The sequence below is a fragment of the Pan troglodytes genome, chromosome 1 (assembly GCF_028858775.2).
Source record: "Pan troglodytes isolate AG18354 chromosome 1, NHGRI_mPanTro3-v2.0_pri, whole genome shotgun sequence".
NCBI classification, from domain to species: domain Eukaryota; kingdom Metazoa; phylum Chordata; class Mammalia; order Primates; family Hominidae; genus Pan; species Pan troglodytes.
The window spans coordinates 93,224,778-93,252,453 of record NC_072398.2 but is presented as its reverse complement, the minus strand read 5'-3'; the positions used below and the strand labels follow the sequence as shown (position 1 = coordinate 93,252,453).

The following is a 27,676-nucleotide window of genomic DNA, read 5'->3' as shown; positions in this document are numbered from 1 at the left end:
CAGCTCTCCCCGCTGGGGCTCACCCATGAGTCCCCTTCAGGAGATCCACCACCAACTGGCTTCTTTCAGCACCACGACCCGAGTTAATTTCCTCCACCCCTGCACCCATCTACATTTCTTTTCAGTTCTCCAACCAGTATCTCAATATCCTTCAAGTCGGTTGACTGATTGCATTTGGGCTCAAATCCCCAATGGCCCAATTTCTTTCGGGCTCCATGGACCCTTATGTCCACCCCAGGTCCATTCACCACTGCAGGCCACCTTACCTGTGGGGGGTTGAAACTCAAGTACAGGGCATCGCCTGCGGGGAGGCTGCGCCGCCGAGGATCCACAGGTCTGCGGGCCCAGGGGGCCTCAGATGGGAGTGGCTCGGTCTGGCCCAGGGCGGCCAGCTGCCTTCGAGCCTCTTCGGCCTCGCGCTCCAGCAGTGCCCGGGCCTGCTCACTCTCCCGGAGCCGGGCCTCCAGGCTGCCAGCTTCGGTTGCCCGTTCTTCACCTAGCCGCCGGCAGCGCCGTAGCTCCTCCTGTAGCAGCGCATGTTGCCGCTGCAGTAATGCCAGTTCCGTGGCCTGCTTTTCAGGGGCCACAGGGGCAGCCCCAGCCCTGCCAGCCTCCCCATCCCGAGAGTTGGCTCGGCACAGCTTCTCCCGCCGCTCAGGGCCCTCAGGGAACCGGGCTTCCATCAGAGTGTCCTGCTGGGCCACAGCTGCCTGGGAGTAGAATGCAGGCAGAAGGGTTTATCAGAACCCCTGTGCTCTTCTACCCCTCGCCTTCACCCTCCAAGGCCCAGGTCATCGCTCCTGGAGAGCTTGGATTGGGAGGGTATTTAGAAAGGCCTGTTGGGATGACCATGCCCCACCTAAACAGGCATCTCTAGCCTGGCTCCTCCCCTTCCCCATTCAAGCCCTTGTCCTACTGACCTGTAGGCCATGTAGAAGTCCATAGAGATTGACCAATCGCTGTAACGCCTCCTGAGGACAGACAGGGTGGGAACAGGGCCCCAGCTTTAGGATGGGAGAACTGCCCAAAAGTTGAACAAGGGTGGGTGTGGGGACAGTAGGATCCGGAGACATACTTGAATGTAGACGCTTTCCCCACCCCACTCCAAACTGGGCTCTAACTACTCAGACTAAGAACATCCTCCCTTCAGTCTCCTATACCATCAATTCCCATCTCACCTCTTGCGGTGATCTCAGCTGATTTCCATTTCGATCCTGCAGAAATGGGCAAGAATGGGGAGTCAGCAGGCACACAAATCCTGGGTGCCTGCCCCTGACAGCTTTGTGTTGAGGATCCAGAGGCTGGCTGTCCCTCTCCCACCCTCTTGCCAAGTCCCAGAACCTCTTGAGGACCTACCCTCTGGCTAGAGTCTGAGTCAGCTCTGCAGAGTTCAATGGAGCCATTGAAGGTTCTGGCCTCACCATCTGTTGAGAAGGAGAAAAGGATGGCTGAGCTCACTTCCCTGGGGCCCTGATACCACTTGATCCCTGGTACCACTCCACTCACTTTGGCCCCTCCCACCTACTACCTTGGTCCCCTGCCCTGGTACTCACTGGCAGTGACCCCAGGACTCGTGTTACCACCGCTGTCTGGTTCCAAGGGCAGGGCTGGCTCTCGGGGTGTCAAGAGCAGTTCCACTCCTGGCCCCACCAGCAGGTCTTTCAGACCCTCCACTGTGGGGAAACAGGAAGAGGTGAGAACAGGAATGACACAGGACCCTGAGGGGAATGCCATTCACCCCCACATGTGGGACACTTGGGCATCTGGGGGAATGCCCCCTGCACTGGCAGTGGGGTTTCACTCACACAACCACTGATGAGGTAAAGGGCAGTAAATGCCTACGAGGCAGCAGAGTCCATGCAGCATGGACGATATGGAGCAGCAGCAAGGACCACACCTCCTCCCCTGCCTTTCCCAGGAACTGGCCCAGAAGAGGCACTCAGGGCCGTTTATGGTTTATAGGGTTGGCATCCCACTTGTCTGTGTTTGTCCATGTCTAGTCACATGTCCACATTCTGTGACGGTGAGTGCTTGAGCCTGGACTCTTCCCTGGGAGCTCCCTCACCCTCACGGATGGCATCCTGCAGCAGCCGCTCGCCACGAGGGGACTCAAGGGACTCAGAGCGGAAAAGGCCCCTGGGCAGGGTGGGCAGGGCCATCCCACTGCCACCATCCTCTTCGGCCTGGAAATGGGTCATCTCAGCAAACAGCCCGACCTTCTCTCGCAGCAGCTCCACCAGTGCCCGGTCCTTCTGCTGCAACTCCACTGCAGATAAGGAACAAGTGAGCACATGAGAGGACGTAGGGGTATGCAGGAGCACCAGTAGAGGACAGCCCTAGGGGAGAGGGGTAGGGTGGGGCAGTGTGGCAAGACTTAATTTTGTTATTTTGGCATTTATAAAAAAGAAAAAGCTTTCTGTTGGTCAGGTGTAGTGGCTCACACCTGTAATCCCAGCACTTTGGGAGGCCAAGGCAGGTGGATCGCTTGAGGCCAGGAGTTCAAGACCAGCCTGGCTAACATGGCAAAACCCTGTCTCTACTTAAAATACAAAAATTAGCCAGGTGTGGTGGCACGCGCCTGTAGTCCCAGCTACTCAGGAGGCTGAGGCACAAGAATCGCTTGAACCCAGGAGGCAGAGGTTGCAGTGAGGCCGAGATCACACCACTGCACTCCAGCCTGGGCGACACAGCAAGACTCTGTCTCAAAAAAAAAAAAAAAAAGATTTGTGGAAGGGGTTGCAGGTTGTCCAACAGTGTTCATTCTTTCCATCTTCCTTTAATGAGAAAATGCATAGAAGTTTTATCTGGGCACACATGGCTGCCCAGTTAACAACTATGTTTTCCAGCCTGACTTACACGTGACTATATTGCTACATGACTACATTCTGGCCAATGGATATGAGCATCTTCCAGATCTGCTCTTAAAAGAAATGGGTATAGGCTGGGCATGGCAGGTGGATCACTTGAGGCCAGGAGTTCGAGACCAGCCTGGCCAACATGGTGAAACCCTATCTCTACTAAAAATACAAAAATTAGCCAGGAGTGGTGGTGGATGCCTGTAATCCCAGCTCCTTGGGAGGCTGAGGCAGGAGAATCACTTGAACCTGGGAGATGGAGGTTGCAGTGAGTCGAGATCATGCCACGCCACTGCATTCCACCCTGGGCGACAGAGCAAGACCCTGTCTCAAAAAAAAAAAAAAAAGAAAGAAAGAAAGAAAAAGAAAAAAAGGGTATAAACTCTGTTCCTTTACTCCTCCTTGCTAGGTGTGATACAGGTGTGACAGTGGGAGCTGGAGTAGCCACTTCAGATATGACATAGAGATGAAAACTTCATGTTAAAGATGGCAGAGCTGCACCACTACTCTGCACTTCCCACTTTGAACTGTTATGTTGACAGCAATAATATTCTACCTTGTTGGGTTTTTTTGTTGTTGTTGTTACCCAGACTGGAGTGCAGTGGTGCAATTATAGTGTATTACAGCCTTGAACTCCTGGGCTCAAACAATCCGCCCACCTCAGCCTCCCGAGTAGCCAGGACTACAGGTGTGTACCATCATGCCTAGCTTTTTTTTTTTTTTTTAATTTTTTGTAGAGACAGGGTCTTGCTATGTATGTTTTGTTGCCCAGACTGGTCTCGAACTCCTGACCTCAAGAGATCCTCCTGTCTCCCAAATCCTGCTGGGATTAAAGGCGTGAGCCACTGCATCCAGCCAATCTACTTCTTTTTTTTTTTTTTTTTTTTTGAGATGGAGTCTCGCTCTGTTGCCCAGGCTGGAGTGCAGTGGCGTGATCTCAGCTCACTGCAAGCTCCGCCTCCCAGGTTCATGCCATTCTCCTACCTCACCCTCCTGAGTAGCTGGGACTACAGGCACCTGCCACCACCCCCGGCTAATTTTTTTTTTGTATTTTTTAGTAGAGATGGGGTTTCACTGTGTTAGCCAGGACGGTCTCAATCTCCTGACTTCGTGATCCGCCCACCTCGGCCTCCCAAAGTGCTGGGATTACAGGCGTAAGCCACCGCGCCCGGCCAATCTACTTCCTTTTTTAAGGAAGAAGATTTTTGTGGTCTTTTTGTATAGCAGTTAAATCATACCCTAACTAATATAAGGCCTTACAGTGAAAAAGTAACTTACTCACCCAACCTTCGTCTTCCATATTATTTTTACACACATGGTAGTATACACTTTACATTGTTTTAAACCTTGCTTTTTTCACTTAATATGTTTCAGTTGTGGATCTACACCAGCCGTCATAGAGCCATCTCATCTTTTTAACAGTTGCATAATATTCCATTGTGTGAATGTATTATAAATTACTAAGGAGCTCCTTGTGGGTGGACTTACTCTTAATTCGCCGCAGGTAAGCCTCATCCTCTGTCTCAATCAGGGGGAAGTCCTCCCTGGATGGGCATCTGGAGGGGTAACAGGTCGCATGCCATTGAGAGACAGAAGCTAGGTTATAGACCAGAATCAGCCTTCCCTCCTTCCCAAACATGCCTTATGCTTCCATCTTCTGATAAGACTCCTCAGCCTCACACCCTAGCTTTAATTTAGTCCTGACCTTCTCCCTTTTCTTTCTTTTTTTTTTGAGACGGAGTCTTACTCTGTCACCCAGGCTGGAGTGCAAGGGCGCTATCTCAGCTCACTACAACCTCCTCCTGGGTTCAAGTGATTCACTTGTCTCAGCCTCCTGAGTAGCTGGGATTACAGGCACGCACCACCATGCCTGGCTAATTTTTGTATTTTTAGTAGACATGGGGTTTCGTCACGTTGGCCAGGCTGGTCTCAAACTCCTGACCTCAGGTGATCCTCGGCCTCCCAAAGTGCTGGGATTACAGGCATGAGCCACCGCGCCCGGCCGACCTTCTTCCATTTCTTAGCACTGATTATCTGCGTTTACTGAGATGTATCTCTCCAAAGGTCGCTTGGAAAGGCAGCACAGTGCAGAGGGTCAAGTACAGGCTTTGGCATCAAGCAAACAGGATGCAAATCCTGGCTCCACTGTTTACCAGGTGGTAACCTCTCTATTTCCTCATGTGAAAAATGAAGGTAATATCTTCCTCATAGGTTTTTCATTAGGATTAAATGAAATGTTAAAGTGCTTTGAACATAACAGAAGCTCAACAAATCAATTACAATTAATATTATTAATTTCCACAATTATAATTTTTTTTTTGAGAGAGAGTCTTGCACTTTTGCCCAGGCTGGAGTCCAGTGACAGGATCTTGGCTCACTGCAACCTCTGCCTCCCAGGTTTAGGTGATTCTCCTGCCTCAGTCTCCCAAGCAGCTGGGACTACAGGCACGCACCACCATGCCTGGCTAAGTTTTATATTTTTAGTAGAGACAGGGTTTCGCCATGTTGGCCAGGCTGGTCTCGAACTCCAGTGGTCCGCCTGTCTCAGCCTCCCAAAGTGCTGGGATTCCAGGTGTGAGCCACAGCGCCTGGCCACAATTATAAATATTAATACTATTAATAAAGAAGCCACTACAGATCTGTCAACAGGACAGGTTATTTTGAACTGCTTTCTTGGAATAGGCAATTTCATAATTTTTTTTTGGAGATGGAGTCTCACTCTGTCACCTAGGCTGGAGTGCAGTGGCACAATCCTGACTCACTGCAACTTCCACCCCCGGGTTCAAGCGATTCTCCTGCCTCAGCTTCCCGAGTAACTGGGATTACAAGCTTATGCCACCACGCCCGGCTAATTTTTGTATTTTTAGTAGAGACGAGGTTTCACCATATTGGCCGGGCTGGTCTTGAACTCCTGACCTCAAGTGATCTACCCGCCTCAGCCTCTCAAAGTGCCGGGATTACAGGCGTGAGCCACTGTGCCTGGCCTGCAATTTCATACTTTTATATGCATTTCTAAAAACCTTTTCAAAATTCCATGGTGCAGAAGTTTAAAAAAAAAAAAAAGGTTTACGAATTATAAAGTTGAGAACTGATTCCCTGAAAGCTAAAGAAAAATTATAAAAATCTTGGCTGGGCATGGTGGCTAATGCCTGTAATCTCAGCTCTTTTGGAGGCTGAGGTGGGCGGATAATCTGAGGTCAGGAGTTCGAGACCAGCCTGGTCAACATGGCAAAACCCCGTCTCTACTAAAAATACAAAAATTTGGCTGGGTGCGGTGGCTCACGCCTGTAATCCCAGGACTTTGGGAGGCTAAGGCGGGTCGATCACGAGGTCAAGATATCAAGACCATCCTGGCCAACATGGTAAAACCCCGTTTCTACTAAAAATACAAAAATTAGCTGGGCATGGTGGCGTGAGCCTGTAGTCCCAGCTACTCAGGAGGCTGAGGCAGCCCGGCAACAGAGACTCTGTCTCCAAAAAAAAAAAAAAAAAAAAAAAAATTTGCCTGGGGTCGTGGTGGGCACCTGTAGTCCCAGCTATTTGGGAGGCTGAGGCAGAAGAATCGCTTGAATCTAGGAGGTGGAGGTTGCAGTGAGCTGAGAGCGAGACTCTGTCTCAAAAAAAATAAAAAAAAAGAAAGAAAGAAAACCTGTAAAAATCTGAATTAGAATTACACTTACACTTCATTCTTTAGGCATAATCTTCCAGAATCCATTTTAAACATCTTACCTGTGCTTTATTTGATGTTTTTTCCCATCACAATTAGACACATAGTTGACTGCCTCAAATCTAATGTGTGTCCAATAGAAGCTAAAGATTTGCTGCTTTGACACACTGATTTCCTTCTTGCTTCTATTGTGTTGAGTTTGTTTATGAGACTTGTTCCTCTCTAGTATCGATGCTTTCATTATCCTCTTTTTCATTCATTTTTAGAAAAATAAATGTAAAATACAATACAATCCAAATAACAGCCCTCTGCCTACAGATGAAGATGTGAATGCAGCTGAAATTGTACTGTTGGCTGGCAGGTATGCCACCATGTGACAGCTCAAAGTATTCCCTTGCTTGTCAGCTCATGCTGAATTTGAAAGGGAGTTGAGGTTGGCAATGTATAAAATGTGGCTTTACAGGACATAAGAACATAGGTGACCTTTCCAGTCTTGGGCCATTTTGTCTCTCCCTCAACCTCTTCCCCCACCTCTGAATGCTGGATTCTGTTCCCAGGGAGTTCTATGGTTGGGATCTAATGCTGCAGGTACCCTGAGGTCATAAGCACATGCAGGCGGCAGGCAGACACTCACGTGCGCACGCTGTGCTGAATGACCCGGATCCAGGTGCTCCGGTCATCCCGGGATGCTGTGTGCACCTCGTACATCTCAGGTGGGGCTGCGCTGATCAGAAACATCCCTTTCTCCTGGTTGGCAATGTCTCGTACGATTAGATTCTGCAGCGATACCACTGAAGGCTTGTCCTGCCAGTCAGGGGAAAGGAAGGATTAAGCCTGGGAATCCTGTCCCTTGGCATATTTAGGCCTTCAATCCTTCTGGACGAGGACTGAAAGGACTGAAGAGTCATCTTACAATACCAGTTAAGAGCCAGGCACTGGTGCCAGCCAGAAGGGACTTAGAAATGTGTGCAACCCTTGACAAATTATTTAACTGACTTGAAGCTTTACTTTCATCATCTATAAAATGAGGACGAAAATAATCTTTTCCCACAGGTGTAAAAGTGCCTGTGCACAGTAACAGTACCTGTGAGCTGCTCTTATTTTTTATTATTACGGTAATAGTAACAATTATAGCTGTTTGACTCTGGGGACTCCAGAGCTCTCGTGGACTTGGGCAGGAAAGCAAGAAGAGCCTAAAACACTTGTCTGTGCTGAGAAAGGTGAAGAATGAATGTCTCACCAGGGTAGGAAAGATGTACTTCTGGTCCTTTTCCTGGAGAAACACCAGTACATCTGTCATCAGCAGCACTAGCACATCTGGAAGGGGATGAAGGTGGGAGAACAGTCAGCACTAGACGGTCTGAGCAGCTGTTTCCCTCTTTCCCAAGGACCAGGCTTATCCCATCAGGTTAGAGCTCCCAGTTTCCCTCTTCCTGGCCTCTCTTCCCTCTGGCTGCTTGCACTTTTTCAGACCTCTCACACCTCACCCATTCTATTTTTTTTTTTTTTTTTTTGATACAGAGTTTTCCTCTTGTTGTTCAGGCTGGAGTGCAATGGTGCAATCTTGGCTCACTGCAACCTCCGCCTCCCGGGTTCAAGCGATTCTCCTACCTCAGCCTCCCAAGGAGCTGGAACTACTACAGGCGTGTGCCACCATGCCCGGCTAATTTTGTATTTTTAGTAGAGACGGGGTTTCACCATGTTGGTCAGGCTGGTCTCAAACTCCTGACCTCAGGTTTATCCACCAGTTTCGGCCTCCCAAAGTGCTGGGATTACAGATGTGAGCCACCGCGCCTGGTCACACATTCTTACAGCTTAAAAACAGTGTGGGTGGGGGGTGGGGGGCGGGCAGGGTGCAGAAAGATTCATGTGCTATCAGACAAAACAGCGTCGTGGGCTAGCAGGAACCATAGGGATCACTCAGTGTCTACAGAAAACCCTTTCTACCTGACTGATTCAGGTTTCTTAACCTAGGGCCTACAGACCCCCTGGGATGTCAGGCTTCAGTGGCTCTGTAAACCTTCTGAAGGTGTGTAAATAGTTTTACATATTAACATAACTCGTGTATTTTTTTGGGTGACAGGGTCCAAGATTTTTGTGAGATTCATAAGGTTCCCCAGAGCAAGAGGGACCATACTTTTATTTTTTATTTATTTTTAATTTAATTTGATTTTATTATTTTTTTTTTGAGACGGAGTCTCACTCTGTCGCCTAGGCTGGAGTGCAGTGGTGCCATCTTGGCTCACTGCAACTTCTGTCTCCCAGGAAAAAGCGATTCTCCTGCCTCAGCCTCCTGAGCAGCTGGGATTAAGGAGCACGCCACAACACCTGGCTAATTTTTTGCATTTTTGTAGAGACGGGGTTTCACCACGTTGGCCAGGCTGGTCTCTAACTCCTGACCTCAAGTAATCTGCCTGCCTTGGCCTGCCGAAGTACTGGGATTACAGGCATCAGCCACTGCGCCTGGCCTATTTTTTATTTTTTGGGACCAAGTATCGCTCTGTCGCCCTGGCTGGAGGACAGTGGTGTGATCTCTACTCACTGTGACCTCTGCCTCCTGAGTTCAAGCGATTCTCATGCCTCAGCCTCCCAAGTAGCTGTGACTACAGGCGAATGCTGCCACGCCCGGCTAATTTTTGTATTTTTAGTAGAGATGGGTTTTCACCATCTTGGCCAGGCTGGTCTCGAATTCCGGACCTCAGGTGATCTGCCTGCCTGATTCAGCCTCCCAAAGTGCTGAGATTATAGGGATGAGCCACCGTGCCCAGCCTGGACCACATTTTTTAGCCTTTAAATTCCATTTCTAATATCTAACTAAGGAAGACCTTTACGGCTATCTGACCTAAATTCTCCCTGTCCTGGCATATTCCCACTTCTAATTTTGAGCTTGGTAGGGAGGGAGAAAGTTTCCTTCCTCTCGCAGAGGACTGAAAGACCATCCCTCACCCACCCATCTCCTTCAACCCCAGCAGGCCCCTGCTTCAATTTCCTTCTCTGCTTCACACTCCAAGCTCTCAGATCCTATGGGGTCAGCACTCCAAGACTGAGGGAGGAAACAAAGATCAATTCCATAAAACTTGGATGTCACAATCAAGAAAACACAGAGGGCGAGGCATAGTGGCTCACATTTACAATCCCAGCACTTTGGGAGGCTGAGGCAGGAGAATCACTTGAGGCCAGGAGTCTGAGCAAGACTAGCCTAGGCAACATAGCAAGATCTTATCTCTACAAAAAATTTAAAAATGTGCTGGGTGTGGTGGTGCAGGTCTGTAGTCCCAGTTACTCAGGAGTCTAAGGCAGAAGGATCACTTGAGCCCAGGAGTTTGAGTTACAGTGAGCTATGACTGCACCACTGCACCCCAGCCTGAGCAGCAAAGCGAGACCCTGTTTCTAAAAAAAAAAAAATAGAGAGAGAAAACATACACTCCTCCTTTGCCCTTGGGGATTTTACTAAACTGTGGGCACACAGAAGGGGAGGGCTTTTGCTAAATGCTTCAGAAATAACACTCTCCAGCCTTGCTATTTTTAATCCCCCATGGTTTATATTCTTAGCTGCTGCGTGGGAGGGATGGGAAGGAGAGAAAGGGATAAAGGAAAGAGGCTGGTGAAGACTGACAATATCCAAACCCAGGGAGCAGGGATTTCATGACACAGGTACAGAGGCTCAGGCAGACTTTGGCCTCAGGTATCACAGTTTCTTATTGTCCCTCACATCTCATCCCCAAAGCCAAGGCCTGCTATTCTCTTCCTTTGATTTAGGTGAGAAAGACTTTGCCAGTGCAGACAAATTCTGGAAAGAGAGCCCGGGAAAGTGTGCCCTGGCCCCTGATCTGCTCCCTCTGCCCTGCTGTCTCTTCTCCTCCCTGCCTGTTCTTCACCGGCTCAGTCCCCTCCTCTGGGCCTCCTCTGGCTGCGCTCCCCAAAGCTCTTGCTTACTCCCATCCCTGGTAGCTGGGATTCCAGCTGGGGGAATCAACTGATCCTGTCCTCCAGTCTGAGAGCTTCTTTGTCTTCCTCAGTAAAACTAGTAGCTCTCTAGGCATGCAAGGACCAAAGAAATTATAAAATACTGATAGGGAAGGCCCTGTATGGTCCATAAAGTTAACTGCAGAATTCAGGCTTTTCTGCCACAGAGATCCTATTTTTCTCTCCCACTGAGTCTCACTGTTGTATGGGCTGCATAAAGGGAGGTTGATTCTTTTTTTTTTTTTTTTTTGAGATGGAGTCTTGCTGTGTCACCCAGGCTAGAGTGCAGTGGTGCAATCTGGGCTCACTGCAAGCTCCGCCTCCTGGGTTCACGCCATTCTCCTGCCTCAGCCTCCTGAGTAGCTGGGACTACAGGCGCCCACCACCACGCCCGGCGAATTTTTTGTATTTTCAGTAGAGACGGGGTTTCACCGTGTTAGCCAGGATGGTCTCAATCTCCTGACCTCGTGATCCGCCCGCCTCGGCCTCCCAAAGTGCTGGGATTACAGGCGTGAGCCACTGCACCCGGCCAAGAGAGGTTGATTCTAAGACCTGCAGGCATCTCCCACTCTCCATCTGACTTTGAATTCCTGCCTAGTCTGCCGAGCAGGTCTGACCTTTGAAGCGCCCCGTCGCTGTCTTCCAGAGCAGGCAGCCATCGTGGATGAGTTTGCGCCTCAGAAGTTCCTCTCGGCCAAAGGGGCCCTTGCCAGGCACTGGGGTTTGGGCCCGAGGGTCCATGCGGTTGTAGATCTCCTGCAGACGGGCCCCTTTCTCCAGCTGATAAATACCCTCGTCCACATTGGACAGCAGCTCCTTCACTAGCCCCAGTGCTGTGGTCAGGTCCTGGCGCTCCTCCTCGATCCCTGGCACCGGGGGTTGGCATGGGGAACGGCTCAACCAGTTTCACTCACACCCCAGTTCCCATCGTGTCTCGATTCCACCTTTAGAGGCTGCCCAGGGTTTCACACCCGACCCCACCCTTCCTGTGGTCATACCGAGCCTTTCCTCACCCCAGGTGGCCGTCTCCCAGTGGCCCTCTCCTGGGCCTGCCTACTCACCGTGGGAATGCTGCAGGATGCGGCTGATGAGCAACGGGTACTTGGTGATGCGCTGAGTCACCAGCATGATGCACTCCTGTACCCCGTGCCGCTTGAGCACGGCGGGGCGGGTCACTTTCTACAAGGGAGGAGGCAGGGCTCAGGGCCAGAGGGGAGGGCAACAGAAAGGCCTGGGGCCTGAGCTCTGGTGCTTGCCCTGGCGTGGCCATTTACCTCATGCTTGCCTAGGTGACATATCTGGAAAATGGGGATAACAACGCCACAGGTTTGTTGTGAGGACCAACTGAAGGAGCAAAAAGTACTTGGGAAACTACCACAACGTGCTCTAGCATTCTGAGGGGTTACTGCTGACAGGATCTGTGTATGGATGGTCCGCACGGGTGGCGAATGCCTGACCTCCATGTGGGTGCAGCTCACAGGCACTACCCCCATGAGTTGGGGAGGGTGGGTTTGGGCCATAAGCATGGGATCTGGAGAGGTCCGCTCACCCGGATGAATTGCTGGAAGCGTTTGTCTCGGGCGTACAGCTCCTTATAGAGCTTTAAGGCCTTGGTGTGGCGGCTGCAGAACTCCGAGTAGGTCTTACACATCTGCTCCGCACTAGGACCTGAGAACTAGAAGTTGGTCGAGTAAGGTTAGGTCAGCATTCCCCTAAAGCCACACTTTACCCACTGGACACACCTCTGGCCTCCTGCCAAACAGGCTGGCTTCCTGTTTCTCCAGCTCTCCCTGGCTCCCCTCCAACCCCTAGAATTTGGACCCAAGAAATGCCCAACCCAGTCACACCTCCTTCCATGAATGTCACCCAGGGGTCCTGCCTTTTCCCACCTGGCTGATGAGCAGATCACCCAAGCGATGGATGACAAAGTTCCGGGTGCTGCCAGGGCACAGGGCCTGGCGTCGGCGTTCTAATAGCTGGCTGAGGAAGCGTGTATGGATGTCACTGAGCTCGTCCACGCAGGGGAACAGGCCTTGGACCACTCCCGGCTCCAAGTGTAGCTCTTCCAGCATCCCCGTGCGGAAGAGGCGGGTCATGATCTTCAGTGTTCTCACGTGGCGCAGCTCTGTCTGGATTAGCTCTGTGGGGGACAATGGGACATTTGGCCTCTACCCTGGCTTGGCTAAAACTCGTGGGGCCCTAGGATAAGGACCTCACAGTTCACGTGAGGTTTTCAAGGTCCCTTCCAGGTTAATATTCTGCATTATTATGATCTTAGATACTTTTCTAATCATTTTTATCTTTTTTTTTTTTTTTTTTTTGAGACAGAGTCTCACTGTATTGCCCAGGCTGGAGTGCAATGGCGCGATCTCAGCTCACTGCAACCTCCGCCTCCTAGGTTCAAGCAGTTGTCCTGCCTCAGCCTCCTGAGTAGCTGGGATTACAGGCACGCACCACCAGGCCCGGCTAATTTTTGTATTTTTAGTAGAGATGGGGTTTCTTCATATTGGTCAGGCTGGTCTCGAAATCCTGACCTCGTGATCTCCCCACCTCGGCCTCCCAAAGTGCTGGGATTACAGGCATGAGCCACCACACCCGGCCCTCATTTTTATCTTTCAAAAATTTTATTATTATTATTTTTTTCCAGAAATGAGGTCTTACTCTGGTGCCCAGGCTGGAGTGTAGTGGCACAATGATAACTCACTGCAGCCTCGAACTTCTGGGCTCAAGCGATCCTCCTGTCTCAGCCTCCCAAGTAGCTGGGACTATAGGCACATGCCACCACACCTGACTAGTTTTTTAAAATATTTTTAAAAGACGGCTGGGCATGGTGGCTCACGCCTATAATCCCAGCACTTTGGGAGGCCGAGGTGGGGAGATCACGAGGTCAGGTGTTCGAGACCAGCTTGGCCAACATGATGAAACCCTGTCTCTACTAAAAATGCAAAAATTAGCCGGGTGTAGTTGTAGGCGCCTGTAATCCCAGCTACTTGGGAGGCTGAGGCAGGAGAATTGCTTGAACCTGGGAGGCGGAGGTTGCAGTGAGCCGAGATAGCGCCAGTGCACTCCAGCATGGGCGACAGAGCAAGACTCCGCTTCAAAAAAAAAAAAATAAAAAAAAAAAAAAATAAATAAATATATATATATATATATATATATATATATATATTTTTTTTTTTTTTTTTAGAGACAGAGGTCTTGCTTTGTTGCCTAGGTTGGTCTCAAAATCCTGGCGTCAAGTGATCCTCCCACCTCGGCCTCCCAAATCGCTGAGATTATAGGCATGAGCCACCACGCCCAGTTCCATTTTTTATCTTTACACCTTATCATCTCAAGCTGTGAGCTATTTTAGGGTAAGAACCATATGTCTTCTACATGTCGAGGCTTCCCACAGTCTCCAGCACGGTGTTAAGCATGGAACAAGCACAGAGTAAAGACTGAAGACAGAGATAAAGAAGGGATAAAGAGAGGGTGTTGGAGACCAACAGCATCAAGAGGTGGGGACCTAGTGGGCAACCTGTGGGATACCAGGCAGGGTCTTGTAGGCCAAGAGGGAAAGGGTTTTGAGAGGTAGGGGCTGGTAGAAAGAAGGACACAGCCGGGTATGGTGGCTCACGCCTGTAATCCCAGCACTTTGGGAGGCTGAGGCGGGCAGATCACCTGAGGTCAGGAGTTTGAAACCAGCCTGGCTAACATGGTGAAACCCCGTCTCTACTAAAAATGCAAAACTTAGCCAGCATGGTGGCAGGCGCCTGTAATGAGAATCGCTTGAACCTGGGAGGTGGAGGCTGCAGTGAGCCGAGATCATGCCACTGCACTTCAGCCTGGTTGAGAGAGTGAGACTCCATCTCAAAAAAAAAAAAATAAAAATAAAAAAGAAAAAAGAAAAATAAAGAAGGAAGTAGATAAACAGGACCTGGTGAAGGAAGAGGAAGACTAGGGTGGTCTTGGCTTACCATAGATGACATCTTGCTGCTTCATCACCTCCTTTTTATGCTGCTGCAGGAAGCTGCTGTCCACAGCAAGGCTCCAAGAGTCAGCTGCAAAGTCCTTCTCATCCATCTCAAAGTCACTCATCAGCTCATTGTAGATTACCTCTGCTGGACATTTGCAGGGCAAGCAACTCAGAGGTCTTGAGTTCCCTTCCCTGGGTCCCTGGCCCTTCTCTAGATCCCTTCCCTCCTTGTCCTTCCAGGCTACTCCCACCAGCCTCTCATCCCCCAGCCCCTCTTCATGTTCCTCAGGGCTCCCCTGGGCCCAGGCCTGCTCACCTTCGTCAATGAGGGATTCCACGGATAGGGTTCGGTTCCGCATGTTGAGGGAGTCTGTGGACTGTGAGAGGATCCGGCGCAGCCCCAGGGGAGACTCATCATTGAAATGTCTGAAGAAAGTGGAGGCTGTCTGCATCACCCCCAGTCGGGCAAAAGATCCCTTCCCAGGTAGGGAACCAAAGCCAGGATCCAAGAGGCGGTCCCCCTAAGTTCTCCTTATTTGTCTGTCTACAGTTCTGAACTCAGGGATGGAAAGGGACCTCTCAGCACCCCCTTGGCCTCCACTGCCACACTCTCTGGCTGCCCCTTTCCCCAAACAGAGGCTCACCCAGCAATGTTGGTGGTAGAAACACTCTTGGCTAAAGACAAGGAGGAGCGGCCACGGCGGGAGCCCAGGAGGGACTGCCGGAAGCTGTCGGAGGGGTAGATGGCCGAGCTTGGCCGCTCCCGGATGGTTGCTGTGGGGGAGAGATGCCCAGCAGGCAAACATCAGACTCTGGTGCTTCCCAGGATTGAGGCCTCCCAGGCTCCTCAATGAGGAATGAGGCCTCCTCTCACTCCACCTCAGCCCCTCCAGTCAAGAAAGATGATAATGAGAATGCCACCTTACATTTGTGCCATACTCTAATGTTCACAAAGAGCTTTTTCTTACTTATCTCCTCCCTGACATAAGCCTATAAACAAACAGGAGCTCAGAAAGACAAAAAGACTTGTCCAGGGTGACTTGGGTAATGGCTAGGCAGGGACTGAGGCTCTGCTCTTTATACCTAAGGGCCATGCTCTTTCTGTTACACCAAAGCTGTCTGAATTGACACTTGACAGCTGCTACCAACACTCCCGAAATGCAGTGTAAATAACTGATAAAAATGCAGGCTGTGGCCAGGCTCAGGCGACCACCCATCCCCAGCCCTCATCCCCATTCGGACTCTCCCCTTCTGCCTCTAAGTCCAAGAGTCCGAACCCTCCCTTAGGCCCCCACTATCTGCTTCCAATCGAGAAGAGGAAGGTGCTATGCCTGGGAACAACCTTAGTGGGGCAGCAGAGCCCATGGGTTGAGCAGCCTGGGGTCCAGGGTCTTAGGGGACCTCCTCCACTCCCCAACTACTCACTCTTACTTCGAAGAGAAACGGACTGCAAGGCGGTGTTGTTCTTCAGCAGGGCCGCTTTCTGTTGCTGTGAGACAGAGAGCAGGAGAGAGATACCAAGAATGGCTGTCACCCAAGGATCACCCCCAGAGGCATGGGACAGGAGCTAGGTGGCCGGCCCCCTTAGGAGAAAGCTGGCACTATGGTTAAGGGGATCAGGGTGATTGAGCCCAGTGCTGTGGGGACATGTCTGCAGCAACAGGCCTGGCCTACTTGGGGCCCGAGGCCTGGGGTTGAGGGTCTGGGCTGCCCCTTGGTGAGGAGGTGGGTGGTGAGAAACACAGGGTAGGGAATGAATGGAAAAGGCATGAGGGTACCGCACACTCACTACCCTCTCCCCCAGCCCTCTGCCCTCCCTGCCGTCTCACCTTCTGCTTGACCTTGGTACAGTTGGCGAGGGTGTCTTTACAGCGGTTGTGGATAGTCACATTGCAGGCTGGGAGGGTGGGGTAGAGAGGGTGAAGGGAGGGCCGGGTGGTACAGGAGGGGACACACCCACATGCAGACACCCATCTCCTCCTGGCCACACAGTCCTCGGGGACTCTCCCCCCTTCCCCGACTTCTGGGCCATTACCACACCCCAGTCCCTCTCCTCCCACCTCCCTCTTCCTTCAAGCAGGAAATGAAGTGAGGGGGGTATAGGTGCTGAATGAAATTAAACAATCAAGTGGGATGGGCAATCCTGACCCCAAGGTGGCCTGAAGGGCGGACCAGAGGGGAGCAGGGGTCACTGGCTGCCAGAGATGAGCTCAAGAAGCACGAAGGTGGTTGCGAATGGCAGATGGAAGAGAGGACTCCCACAGAACAGAAGATGGCACAGAGGCAGCCAGAATGGGGGCTAGGGGCAGAGGGGAAATTTACATTCCCTGAGCTTTTATAATAGTAAATGTTCCACATTTACTTAATCCTAACCACCCGTGGAGGGAGGTTCAGTTATCCTCATTTCATGTATGAGGAACCTGTCCTGGAGTGGCTAAATCGTCCATCAGAGGTCACATGGCCAGTGGGAGAGGTGGGGTTTACACTCCAGTGGGCCTGAATCCAAAGGCCGTGCTCCTTCCCTCGCACCACATGCCCTGGACTCCGGCTGGGCCTCAGCAGCTCCAAGGCTGATGGCTCCAGTGGTAAAGAAGGGACAGGCAACTCCCCACCAAGCCTGGCCTTCTCTCTTCCAGGCCCAGGGAGTCCTGTTCCCCCAACTCAGGCAAATCCACAGCTCCCACACTCCATCTGCTTCTCCGCCATCCTCCACCCCACCTTGCCATGGGGTAGGAGAGAAGAAGAAAGGAGGATTCGCTGAGCCTAGGCACTGGGACCCTGGCCGTGCCCTTCCCAGACATGCCCTCAGCTCCCGGCCCTCTCCAGCTTCCCCTCCCCCATCCAACAACACCGGAAACTCTGCTAACTCTTTCAGACAATACCCAGCACCACGCTCACTTCCACAAATACAAGGCAAACAGGGTGGAGCAGAGGGGGCAGACAGAAGTGGGGGTTGCAGCTGCCCCCACCCCCCTGGAGCTCCCTTCTCCTACCCCCAACACTCAGTGTCTCTGGATTGAACCTCCGCTTTCCACCTGCTCTCAAAATAGTGCTGCCCGCCTCCCCTGTTCCCCTGGCAACAAGCTTCCGGATTGGGAATTTTGTCAGGTCTCTATAGGGATCTAGATTGGGGTTCCCTCCTCATCCTCACAACTCTAAATTGAACAGTGAGGAAAGTAGGGAGGCTTCACTGGTTTTCTTTTCTTTCTTTTTTTTTTTTTTTTTGAGCGGTAGCAAGCTTTATTGTGAAGAGCAAAATGACAAAGCTCCCACAGCGTAGAAGGGGACCCGAGCGGGTTGCCCATCACTGGTCCTTTCTGGGGGTTCCTTCCCCAAGTTTCATAGGGATTTACAGGCTAGAGCTTTTGTCCGCTATTCAGTAGCAGGTCACAATACCTTCAATCCTGCTCTAATCAGAGGCATCTCTGCCATAACTTCAGGAGGAATTGAGGGAGAGGGGGCAGCAGGAGCCCTCTGTGTACTGGGGAAGGAAAGAATTCCTGGCTTGTACTCCCTAAAGACAGGACTACACTCAGATGTGGATGAAGGGCAGGAATTCTAACCCCTGCCCCTCAACACACACATCCCTGCTACATTCCCTCTTTCTCACTAGAAATTTGAGATGAAGGGTCCTAATCACATCTTCTGCTTGAAACAGCAGAGATTTCAGGCTCCACCCATAGTCAATAGAAAGAAAGGGGCAAGGGGACTGTGAAGTCCTGAATGCCCAGCTCTGCCCAGGAAGACAGGCAGAGCCAGCTGCAAGGCTGGCAGCTTTCCACCCAGTTCCTCTATCACCCCCCACCCCACCCCCTCCACACATACAACATTCCTGCTCCTTCTCCAATCAGTTCCCCTAACCCTTAGCAGCTGTTCGGGGAGCAAGGGGGGTGCCTGGTGGATGACAGCTGCAAGAGGAGCCAGCACAGCCTCCCCTCCCCCACATTCCCAGATAGTCCGGCTTATGCCATATTCCAACAGCCACCACCCCTCAGAGTGAGGACAGGGAGCAAGGGATCAAGCAACTGGCCCTGGCATTTGGGCCCAGCTGGGGATCAGAGAGAAGAGTGACCCTCATGGATCCAGGCAGAAAAAACAGATGAAAAGATCAGGGTCAGTGGGCACCGAGTCTGGGTGACTCTCAGGGTCCAAACAACTTACTTGGGCAGATGAGGGCTTCCTTGGCTGTGATGCTCTTGTTACAGGCATAGCACATGGTCATGCCTGAAACTGAAATGGTGGTGAAGAGGTGCCCATTGGTATAGCGGGCATCCTTGGCTTCCTTCATCTTCTCCTTTTCCCGGGTCTGTGGAAGGGATGAGAGGGAGAGGAAGTGAGGCTGGAAAATGCCAGGGTGCCTGGAGTCCAGAGAGACAGGCTGGGGGCAGAGGCAAGGAAAAAATGCCAGCCTGAGGATGCTGGAAAGACACCAGTTCCTAAAGCAGAGCCTGCAGCTGGGTGTCAGAGGCAGCTGTCCGGGAGTGACCAGGCCAGGCTCTGGGGCAGCCAGCCCGGATGGGTTCTGGGTCCCTGACCTACCTGGCCCCTACGGCTGGGCTGCCTCCTGTTGCCACTCATCTCCCTGGCTCTAGGTCTCTGCGTCCTCACTCCACCTTCCCAGCCCTAGCTCTGCTCGCCCCCGAGCTGCTGTACTCTCTTCTCTGTGCTAGGGGGAAGATGCGCAGAGAGGAGGGGAGAGCAGGCGAAGCGGAGGGTGCCAGCTCACCAGCGCTTTCCAATCTATGGGAGTTAGCTCCTCTTATAACCATGACAACCAGTGTTGGATCTGCTGTCTCTGTGGCAGTCACATTGGGGGGGGGGGGGGCAGGAGATCCCCTTATTAGATTGGCTGAAGGGGGCAGAATGCCTCCCCTGCCACCCCCAACCCAGGGGTCAGGATCCCAGACCTCTAACTCTTTTCACCAACCCTCAGCCACGGCACACAGGGCCTGTCTGGGAGGCAGCATGTCCCCTACTAACCTTGAGGCAAAGGCAGCTAGCTGCCTTTGGGTCACTCTTCCACTCTGGGATCTTTAAGTAAGGAAGCTCAGCCAGCCATCTTGGTTGCTTCCAGCGGAAAATCTCTCCTGCAGTCTAACTTTTATCCCTCTCATACTACTTTCCAGAGTTAAAACCTAGGAGAGTTTCCTCTATTGCTCCTTACCCAACTGGTCTCTCCCATCCTAGAAGTCCTTTCTGACATCTACCCACCATCCTTCAGTGTTGATCTCCGCAGATGGCGCACACCTTCCTCGGAGCCTCTGAGCCGCATTTTCCATCTCTGCTGTCTCCCATTTCCCCCAGTGCCCCTGCCTCTGCAAGTCAAGTCATTCTCCCTGACCTCCAATCTGTCCCTCTTCAAGCCCCTGTGATTCCCAAAAAGCCTGAGAAGGTGAGAAGAGGGGGATATCACTCTTCCCACTATTCTAGGACCTTCCTTAGTTGTGACTCTGATCTCTGGATTTTCCCTCCGCTCTTGGAGCAGGACTAGAAGCTGAGAAGACCACTCCCTCCAAGGTTTCCCAGGCTCTCAGAAATCAAAAATCAGGATCCAGATGGCTGAGGGTAGAAGCCCCAAGTCAGAGGACCTGGACTGGGGACAGAGGATTACAGTTCAGCGGGAAGCACTCAGCCCGGACTCTAGGAGACCAGTACTGACTCAGCCGAGGCCACGAGGCCACGCCAGCAGCTGAGAGGTGGAGGAGGGGAAGAGATGCACGGGCCTGGTGCTTGGGGCAGAAAATGGTAGAAAGAAAGGGGAAGTGTGGAGGGGCTGAGTCAACAGTGCAGGGACAGAGGGCATGGGGCTGCAGTGCCTGGGCCCAAGATCCTTCTCTTTCCTGCCTCTCTTCCCAAGCTCCAGGTTTGCCTGATGATGTCCAGAGCCCAGAGGTCTTGGGGTCAATCCCTTCTCCCCTCATGCATCCTCCCCATCCCCAATCATCCATTGTTCGCATCCTCCTCCTGTCTCCTGCTCTCTCTATGTCCTCCCTTCTCTTCTCAGGGTCTCCCTCCTAGGCTCCTCCCGCTCTGCCTTCCCTTTCTCAGCCTTGCTTCTCCGCCACTGTTCTCCTCTCCCGCCCACAGCCTCTCCTCCCCTCCTCCTCACGCAGGCCAACTGCTCCTCTACCTAGGCTTATTCAGGAAGCTGAGCTGCCTCTAGCCTCGAACTCAAACCTCTAAAATGTTCTGGCCTCCTTTTTTCTATTCTGGCACCTACCTACCCGGACCACTAGAAAATGCTCCCTTTGGTCTAACCTCCACCTATCTTGCACCAAATTATACCTCTTTAGAAGTTCAAATTCAGGCTGGGTGCAGTGGCTCACACCTGCAATCCCAGCACTTTGGGAGGTCGAGGCGGGTGGATTACCTGAGGTCAGGAGTTCGAGACCAGCCTGACCAACATGGTGAAACCCCATCTCTACTAAAAATACAAAAAATTAGCTGGGCGTAGTGGCAGGCACCTGTAATCCCAGCTACTTGGGAGGCTGAGGCAGGAGAATTGCTTGAACCGGGGAGGTTGGAGGTTGTGGTGGGTTGAGATTGGGCCACTGCACTCCAGCCTGGGCCACAGATTGAGACTATGTCTCAAAAAAAAAAAAAAAAAAGAAGAAGTTCAAATTCACCTTTGAATAATAACCTCACAGGACCTCAAACACCAAGTCCAAAAATCTCTTCCCACTGCCATATACTCTCCCTTTTCTCCTCCTCTCCTGCCCTCCCAGCCTTCTATATAACACAAACCAAAAGTTTGAGCATGTATTACATTTGAATTAAAAGCAAGAGGCCAGTGAGGTGGCTCACATCTGTAATCCCAGCACTTTGCGGGGCTGAGGTGGGAGGATCGCTTGAGGCCAGGAGTTTGAGAACAGCCTGAGCAACACAGCGAGACCCATCTCTATTAAAAAAAAAATAATATATATATATAAATATATATATATACACACATATATACACATAAATAAAAGCAAGCAAGCTGAAAATAGTATTAAAAAAAACAACATGGCTGGACCAGGGTCACTCCAGAATGGGCAGTGCTGCAGCTCTGCCCCAGTGCTGCTACGAGTACTCTCTTCCACACCTGACCTCTGTCCTTTGCCCTCCACCCTCCCCCTGTGGCATCCACAAACACTCATCTGTCTGACCAGCTCAGATGGAGTGGCAAAGGGAGGGAGAAGACTGGGGCAGCCAGAGAACAGGGTCTCTAGTGGCCCTTCCTCTCTCTGGCATCAATGCTCCACAGACAGCCCTGGTACTCTGGGCCCTGCCTCCTCCACCTCCCAACACTCACCCTCTCTTGAAGTGACCCCTGCTCTAGGTGGGCCAGCAGCGGGCAGCAGCCACAGCAGCAGCACATCCCAGCACGGGCACTGCCCAGCAGCAAGCGACCCTGGCACTGCCTAGTGCTATTGTCCCGGAGGTTGCCTGTGCCCGCCCCAGGGCTCAGGCTTCTGAGGATGGAAGGACATAGGGCCTGCTTACCAGGGGTGCCTGCTCCAGAGGTGGAGTGAGTGGGCTTGTTTGGTTCTTTGTCCTACTCTTTTCCAGGTATTCTTAAGATAATAACATTGGTCTCCCATTTACCCACGCCCAAGTAGGACAGCCCTTTACCTCCAAGACCCAACCTATGCACCAAGAAAAAGGGCCCATTACTCCACAATCCATAACACCCACCCCAGTGCTCAGAGGCCCTTCCTGCTTGGCTCAGTCCTTTGCTCTCCAGCATCTAGAGACTTTTTTTTTTCTTTTTTTTTTTGAGACAGGGTCTCACTCTGTTGCCTGGACTGGAGTACATTGGCATGATCATGGCTCACCGCAGCCTTGACCTCCCGGGCTCAAGTGATCCTTCCACCTCAGCCCTCCAAATAGCTGGGACCACAGGCATGCATCATGATGCTCACCTAATTTTTAAATTTTTTTTGTAGAGACAGCGTCTTGCTATGTTGCCCAGGCTGGTCTCGAACTCCTAGGATCAAGTGATCCTCCTGCCCCGGCCTCCCCAAAGTGCTAGAATTATAGGTGTGAGCCACCACGCTCAGCCCTAGAGTCATTCTGTCTCTTTCTCACAAATCCCATGGGAAGTTCTTCTTGCTACACACCTTCATCCACACTACTGCTACATCAAGGATAAATAAAGAATATGAAAGCCCTTAGCACAATACCTGGTATACAATAGGCACCCAATACATGTCTCAAAATGAAAGAAAAGGAAGGAAGCAAAGAAGCAAGGAAGGAGGTATGGACACCAAGACATGGGGTCTCAGTAGCACCCTGGCCCCTATTCTGGAAACCCTCTTCCTTCCTTATCAGAGCTTTAGAACCTTCTGTCTCTTCTTGTTTCTCTTTTCTCCCTCCTCCTGAAGGGCTCTAAGCCATTCTCTCCTATTTCCTTTGAGTTTAGACCCTGAGGGCTTCCTCTGGAAGTCAGAAGACCAACCCCAAACTTCCTTCCACTGTCATCCCAGATCTCAGTCACTTTTGGGAAAGAAAGACAGGGCCAGGCCGAGCGCAGTGGCTCATGCCTGTAATCCTAACACTTTGAGAGGCCGAGGCGGGCAGATCACTTGAGATCAGGAGTTTGAGACCAGCCTGGCCAACATGGCAAAACCCCATCTCTACTAAAAATACAAAAATTGGCCAGGTATGGTGGTGGGCACCTGTAATCCCAACTACTCAGGAGGCTGAGGCAGGAGAATTGCTTGAACGCAGGAGGTGGAGGTTGCAGTGAGCCAAGATCATGCCACTGCACTCCAGCCTGGGTGACAGAGCGAGACTCTGTCTCAAAAAAAAAAAAAGAAAAGAAAAAAGAAAGAAAGATGGGAGCAATGGCAGAGGGCATTGTGGATCTCTACTGAAAAGCTCAAAGGCAAACACAGTCTCCCCTCTTCTCTCCACTTTGTCTCCCAGAATAAGGGATGAGGAAACAGTGACGTACATGGAGGGGAAGGCAATGCCAAGGCTAGGACTTTGGCTTCCTGGGCTCCCAGCAGGCAGCAAGGCCAGGCAGATCCACCCAGGCGAGGTAGAGCTTCTCCAAGCAAGCCCTAAGCTCTCATCTGACTTTTTTTTTTTAATAATAGATTTTAAAAACTTAATGTTTTTGTAGAGATGAGGTCTCACTATGTTGCCCAGGCTTGTCTCAAATTGCTGAGCTCATGCGATCCAGCTGCCTTGGTCTTCCAAAATGCTAGGATTACAGGTGCGAGCCACTGTGCCAAGCTCTTTCAGCTGCCTTTGCTTCTCTCTCAGGTATGTCCAAATCAAGACTTCTGGGAGAGTCACAGAGCACTCAGAATCACCTCTCCTCCAGCTGTACCTGGCAGCAGCCCCTTCCCCAAGATGGTGACACCTCTGTCCACACCCTCTGTAATAGTGACCGGAGAGCCTGTGGAGCATTCCACCGGGATTCGAGTCACCTGTGGCTCAGCCCCTGGACAGCAGAGGCGCCGTTGGCTATGAAGGGCACTGAGTCCTGGAGGAGGAGCTATAGGGCTGGGAAATGAAGAGGTGAGGGATTGCTGGGGGTGGGACTGAGAAGAGGGCTTGGGGTGGTCTCAGCCGGGCCCTGCTCCTTTATGAGCTTCCAGGGACAAGATGAAGACAGGAGGCAGAGGGGAAGGCAGCCAAGTGGAAACACTAATGCCAAAGCCAGAAACAACACAGAAAGACATCACTGCACACACAAAGGCACTTAATAAATGCTTGCTTAGTGAATGAAGATGAGACACTGGCAATGGGAGTGGGTACGGGTGAAACGGAAGACGATTGCTAAGGGCCACAAGGAATAAATCAGGTTAGGGACCCTGAGACCCAAGCATCCTGGAACCCAGCCTGCCCCCTACCCGGCCACACCTGTCAGGCCAGGAGAGAGAGACAAGCAGAAAGAGAGAGGGGGGTAAGCGATGCAAACAGACAGGCATTTGTGCAAGTGAACAATAGCTGTGCCAGGACTCCCTGCCCTCCTGGCACAAGGCAGGCCGGCTGGGTTGGGAGGGGGGCAGCTGCTGCCTGCAACCCCACCCCCACCCTCTCCCAAAGAGACATAAACAAACCCGGAAGGGTCCAGCCAGCTCCTCTCAGCCTTTTCTCTTACCAGCTTCAGAAATCCTGACCAATCCGCTCACTCAGCTCCTAGATGATATTTCCAACCAGAAACTGAAGCTAAGGATGAAGCTACTTCCTCGTGGCCAGAGAGCACGAACCCCCTACTTTGCTGACCACTGTTCAAAACAGTAGCCCAGAGCATCTGGGTACAGAATAGGAGGGCAGGCAGGCAGACAGACACACTGACACACCAGCACACCAGTAACATGCACACAGGGGATGCACACATTCACATCTGTCCCCTCCTTGATTCCAAGGTCAAATTCCACAGCCAGAGTGGCTAAGATCAGACCCCACTGTAACTCCTCTGGTCGGCCTCAGCAGGTCCTTCTCTAGGCCCCATCTAACCTCCTGCAAGTCACTCAGTGACTTCCCTAAGCTTTAGACTCCCTTCCCCTATCCTCACTTCTCCCCTCCCCCTCAACTCTCTCCCTAACCTCCACGACCCCTAGAATTTTTGTCTATGTCCCCAGAAGCCTCAGCCACCAGGAGGACCCCCCATTCTTCCACTCTCCTCCAACACCGTCAGCCCTCTCAGCTCCCTCCTGGGCTCCCCCAGCTCTCCTCTCCACTGCACTCCTAGTCCTGCACACAAAGCCGGCCACCTCTCCATTCCTCAGAACAAAGAAATAGTGGCTCTGCACACTCCCCACTCCACCTGCCCACCACAGAGATTCCAAGGGGACCCCCAGCCTCCACAGCCATCCCTGGACCTCTGGTCCCTGCTTGGCAGAAAAGGACCCTTTGTTCTAAGGGATATGATGGTTGGGGTTTGGGAAAGGAGAAAGGGAAGAACAGGGGACTAAAGAGAGAAAGGGGACCTGTGAGGTTTGGGGCTTGTGGAGGTAGGAAGTAGAGCAGAGAGAACAGAGGAGGTGGAGGACTGAAGACAGCCTGGGAGAACAGAAATGGAGTGAAAAGAAAAAGGAAGCATGGAGGGGGCTACACAGAGAGATCCTGTGAGGATGGGACAGAGAAAGGGGCAGGTTAAACTTACATTCCTCCTCCTAGGAGGAGCTCCCAGGGAATGAGGCAAGGAATGGGGAGGGGCTGAGGTGTCGGGGCTTAGCTGTGACCCATCCCCCCAAGGAGGTAGCAGGGGAGACCATCTTCTTCAAATAATCAGCGGGTGCCCCTCTACTTCCCACCACAGTATAAAAAGAAAGGAGACAGCTGGTGTGCTGGGGGGAGGGGGAGAGGGGATCCAGGGTTTGTTGGCTAAGAACCAACTCCCCCTTCTGTAACCACAGTTTTCCGGAGGTGGCCCTCCCCTTCCGACCGGCCCAAACTGACAACCACCCTTCTCCGGTGGCCTCTTTGCCCTCTCAGATCCACCCACTCAGCCCCCGACTCCCTGCTGCCAGCCAGATTCCCAAATTACCTGCCCCACACAGCCAGCCCCCATAGTAGAAAGAAGAGCCAGTCCCCCCACCACCAAAAACAAAAACAAAAACAGAGCATGAACACCCAGATGTCTGACGTCCCAGCTCCCCACAATAATGGAAAAGGGATCCCAGTAGCTACCTGCTCCCCGAGAACCGCTCTCTATACCCCCTAGCCAGGTCTTCCCCCAACCAGCTCCCCCATGGCTTTCCTTTTTAGGGTGGAACCAAATTTCTGCGGTTTCAAAAAACCTCTCCCGCCCCCCTTGGCTCTACTCCAGGGTCTCAGCTCAAACGGTTGAAAAAATAAACAGACTTTTGGAGCTGGGGCCTGGCCTGGCGCAGGCTGTGAAGAGCCTGTCTGCCACCCCACTGTTCCACCACACTTCAGCCACCTCACCCCGGCCCTCTGTTTGTCTTAGGCCCTACTCGAATCCCCAGTTGCTTTCCGGATAGCAAAATCTAATCCCAACCCCCTAAGGAAAGTCCTTTTAAAGCTGCTTTCCCTGGCCCTCCACCCCCAACCCAGGATGGAACCTCTGTCTCTCCCAGTTTAGCATCAAGACAGGTAGCCTGGCTAGGAACTACCAGGGAGGTGGAGGGGAGGGCTTTCCATCACCCTTAAGGACTCCTAAGGGGTACTGCTCCCTTGGCTGAAGTTGGTGATCAGCATAGGCTGGCACCAGGGTAGTAGGGCACTCAGGTCGGAGAGAAGCCAGAGATTAAACCAGCTCTGGGCTGGGACCTGTCTTTTCTGATAATGGGTACAGTGCGGGGGCCCCAAAGGAGCTGGGAGGTGCTGTCTGCAGGCACCACCTTCCTTTCAGCTCTGACTTATTCACCTGCAAGTCAGCTTCATCATTTCCTGGGGTCTGGGTGTGGAAAGGTCAGGGCACTTGGGAATGGGGCTGGGTACAAAGGCAGGGATAAAGGGTACTTGGAGAGGAGTGGCCAAGAGGTCATGATGGGGGAGGCGTGTGGATAATTATACACCCAGACTCATGAAATGCTAGGTGAAGGGACCCCAAGACGAGCAGATAAGAGAATGAGAGCGCTGGGGGAGGAGGAGGAAGGGCAGGGAACACAATGCATAGTGCCAGGTGTGTCAGCCTAAGGGTTTCAGGTTGGGAGAAGGAGGAGCTAGGAGGCTGGCGGGGCAGATAGGGATGGAGGCCCTATGTTCCAGGCAGAAGGGCTCAGGATGGAGGAAAGGAGCCCAGCTACACAAAGACCTCTGCTCCCTTCACCTAGAGGTGATGGCTTGGGGGAAGTAAGCCGTCCCTCGGCCGTCCCGACCCCAGCCACCCGCCCACCCAGAGGGGAGAACTGAATCACAGCTGGAAAGTCCATTTGCGAGGAGAGGAGGAGCTGACTTTTGTCTTGGAGGGGTGGTGGTGGTGGTGGGAGGAAGCCGGGAAACCACCCCCTCCCGTCCCCTCCGCCGGATGGCGGGGACAAAGGGGGAACGACCAAGCCAGCGATTGGGGAGTGATGGGGGGTCGCCACGCCAAGCCCAAGCCGGTGGGGCCCGGGGGGAGAGGAGGTGCCGGAGCTTCCACCGCCCCCACCCGCGAGACACACACCTCCCTCTTCCCGCTCCGTCCCTTACCGGAGCAACTTTCTTTCGAGCGGCCTAAAGCACTCGGTCCCGCCGGCTTGGAGGCGACCAAGCCCAGGTCCGCTCCGCTCCCTCCCGGGATCCCAGCACCGTCGCGTCTGCCGCTCCCCCCACCCCTACCCACTCGCT

At 52.2% G+C, this 27,676-nt stretch overlaps 1 protein-coding gene across 48 annotated transcripts in view; it reads right to left on the bottom strand.

Moving 5' to 3' along the window:
- The window catches only part of ARHGEF2 (Rho/Rac guanine nucleotide exchange factor 2), a 45,793-nt gene that overhangs the window by 3,701 nt on the left and 14,416 nt on the right, over positions 1–27,676 (bottom strand). For 12 of the 48 annotated variants that reach the window (XM_016948087.4, XM_016948029.4, XM_063812331.1 and 9 more), the window contains 19 exons: positions 18,605–18,749; positions 16,273–16,340; positions 15,869–15,932; positions 15,088–15,217; positions 14,760–14,869; positions 14,445–14,588; positions 12,378–12,628; positions 12,038–12,163; positions 11,550–11,667; positions 11,106–11,354; positions 7,763–7,839; positions 7,157–7,326; positions 4,344–4,411; positions 2,066–2,266; positions 1,554–1,673; positions 1,357–1,424; positions 1,179–1,214; positions 921–971; positions 267–710 (listed from right to left, as the gene is read on the bottom strand). In XM_016948087.4, the coding sequence (XP_016803576.1) occupies positions 267–710; positions 921–971; positions 1,179–1,214; positions 1,357–1,424; positions 1,554–1,673; positions 2,066–2,266; positions 4,344–4,411; positions 7,157–7,326; positions 7,763–7,839; positions 11,106–11,354; positions 11,550–11,667; positions 12,038–12,163; positions 12,378–12,628; positions 14,445–14,588; positions 14,760–14,869; positions 15,088–15,217; positions 15,869–15,932; positions 16,273–16,340; positions 18,605–18,749 (2,640 nt within the window). Of the gene's footprint in view, positions 1–266; positions 711–920; positions 1,021–1,178; positions 1,215–1,356; positions 1,425–1,553; positions 1,674–2,065; positions 2,267–4,343; positions 4,412–7,156; positions 7,327–7,762; positions 7,840–11,105; positions 11,355–11,549; positions 11,668–12,037; positions 12,164–12,377; positions 12,629–14,444; positions 14,589–14,759; positions 14,870–15,087; positions 15,218–15,868; positions 15,933–16,272; positions 16,341–18,604; positions 18,750–18,982; positions 19,239–19,423; positions 20,037–25,544; positions 25,694–27,538; positions 27,670–27,676 lie in introns of those variants that run through there. The other 36 variants (XM_009434028.5, XM_016948054.4, XM_063812332.1 and 33 more) reach the window with 17 other exon arrangements.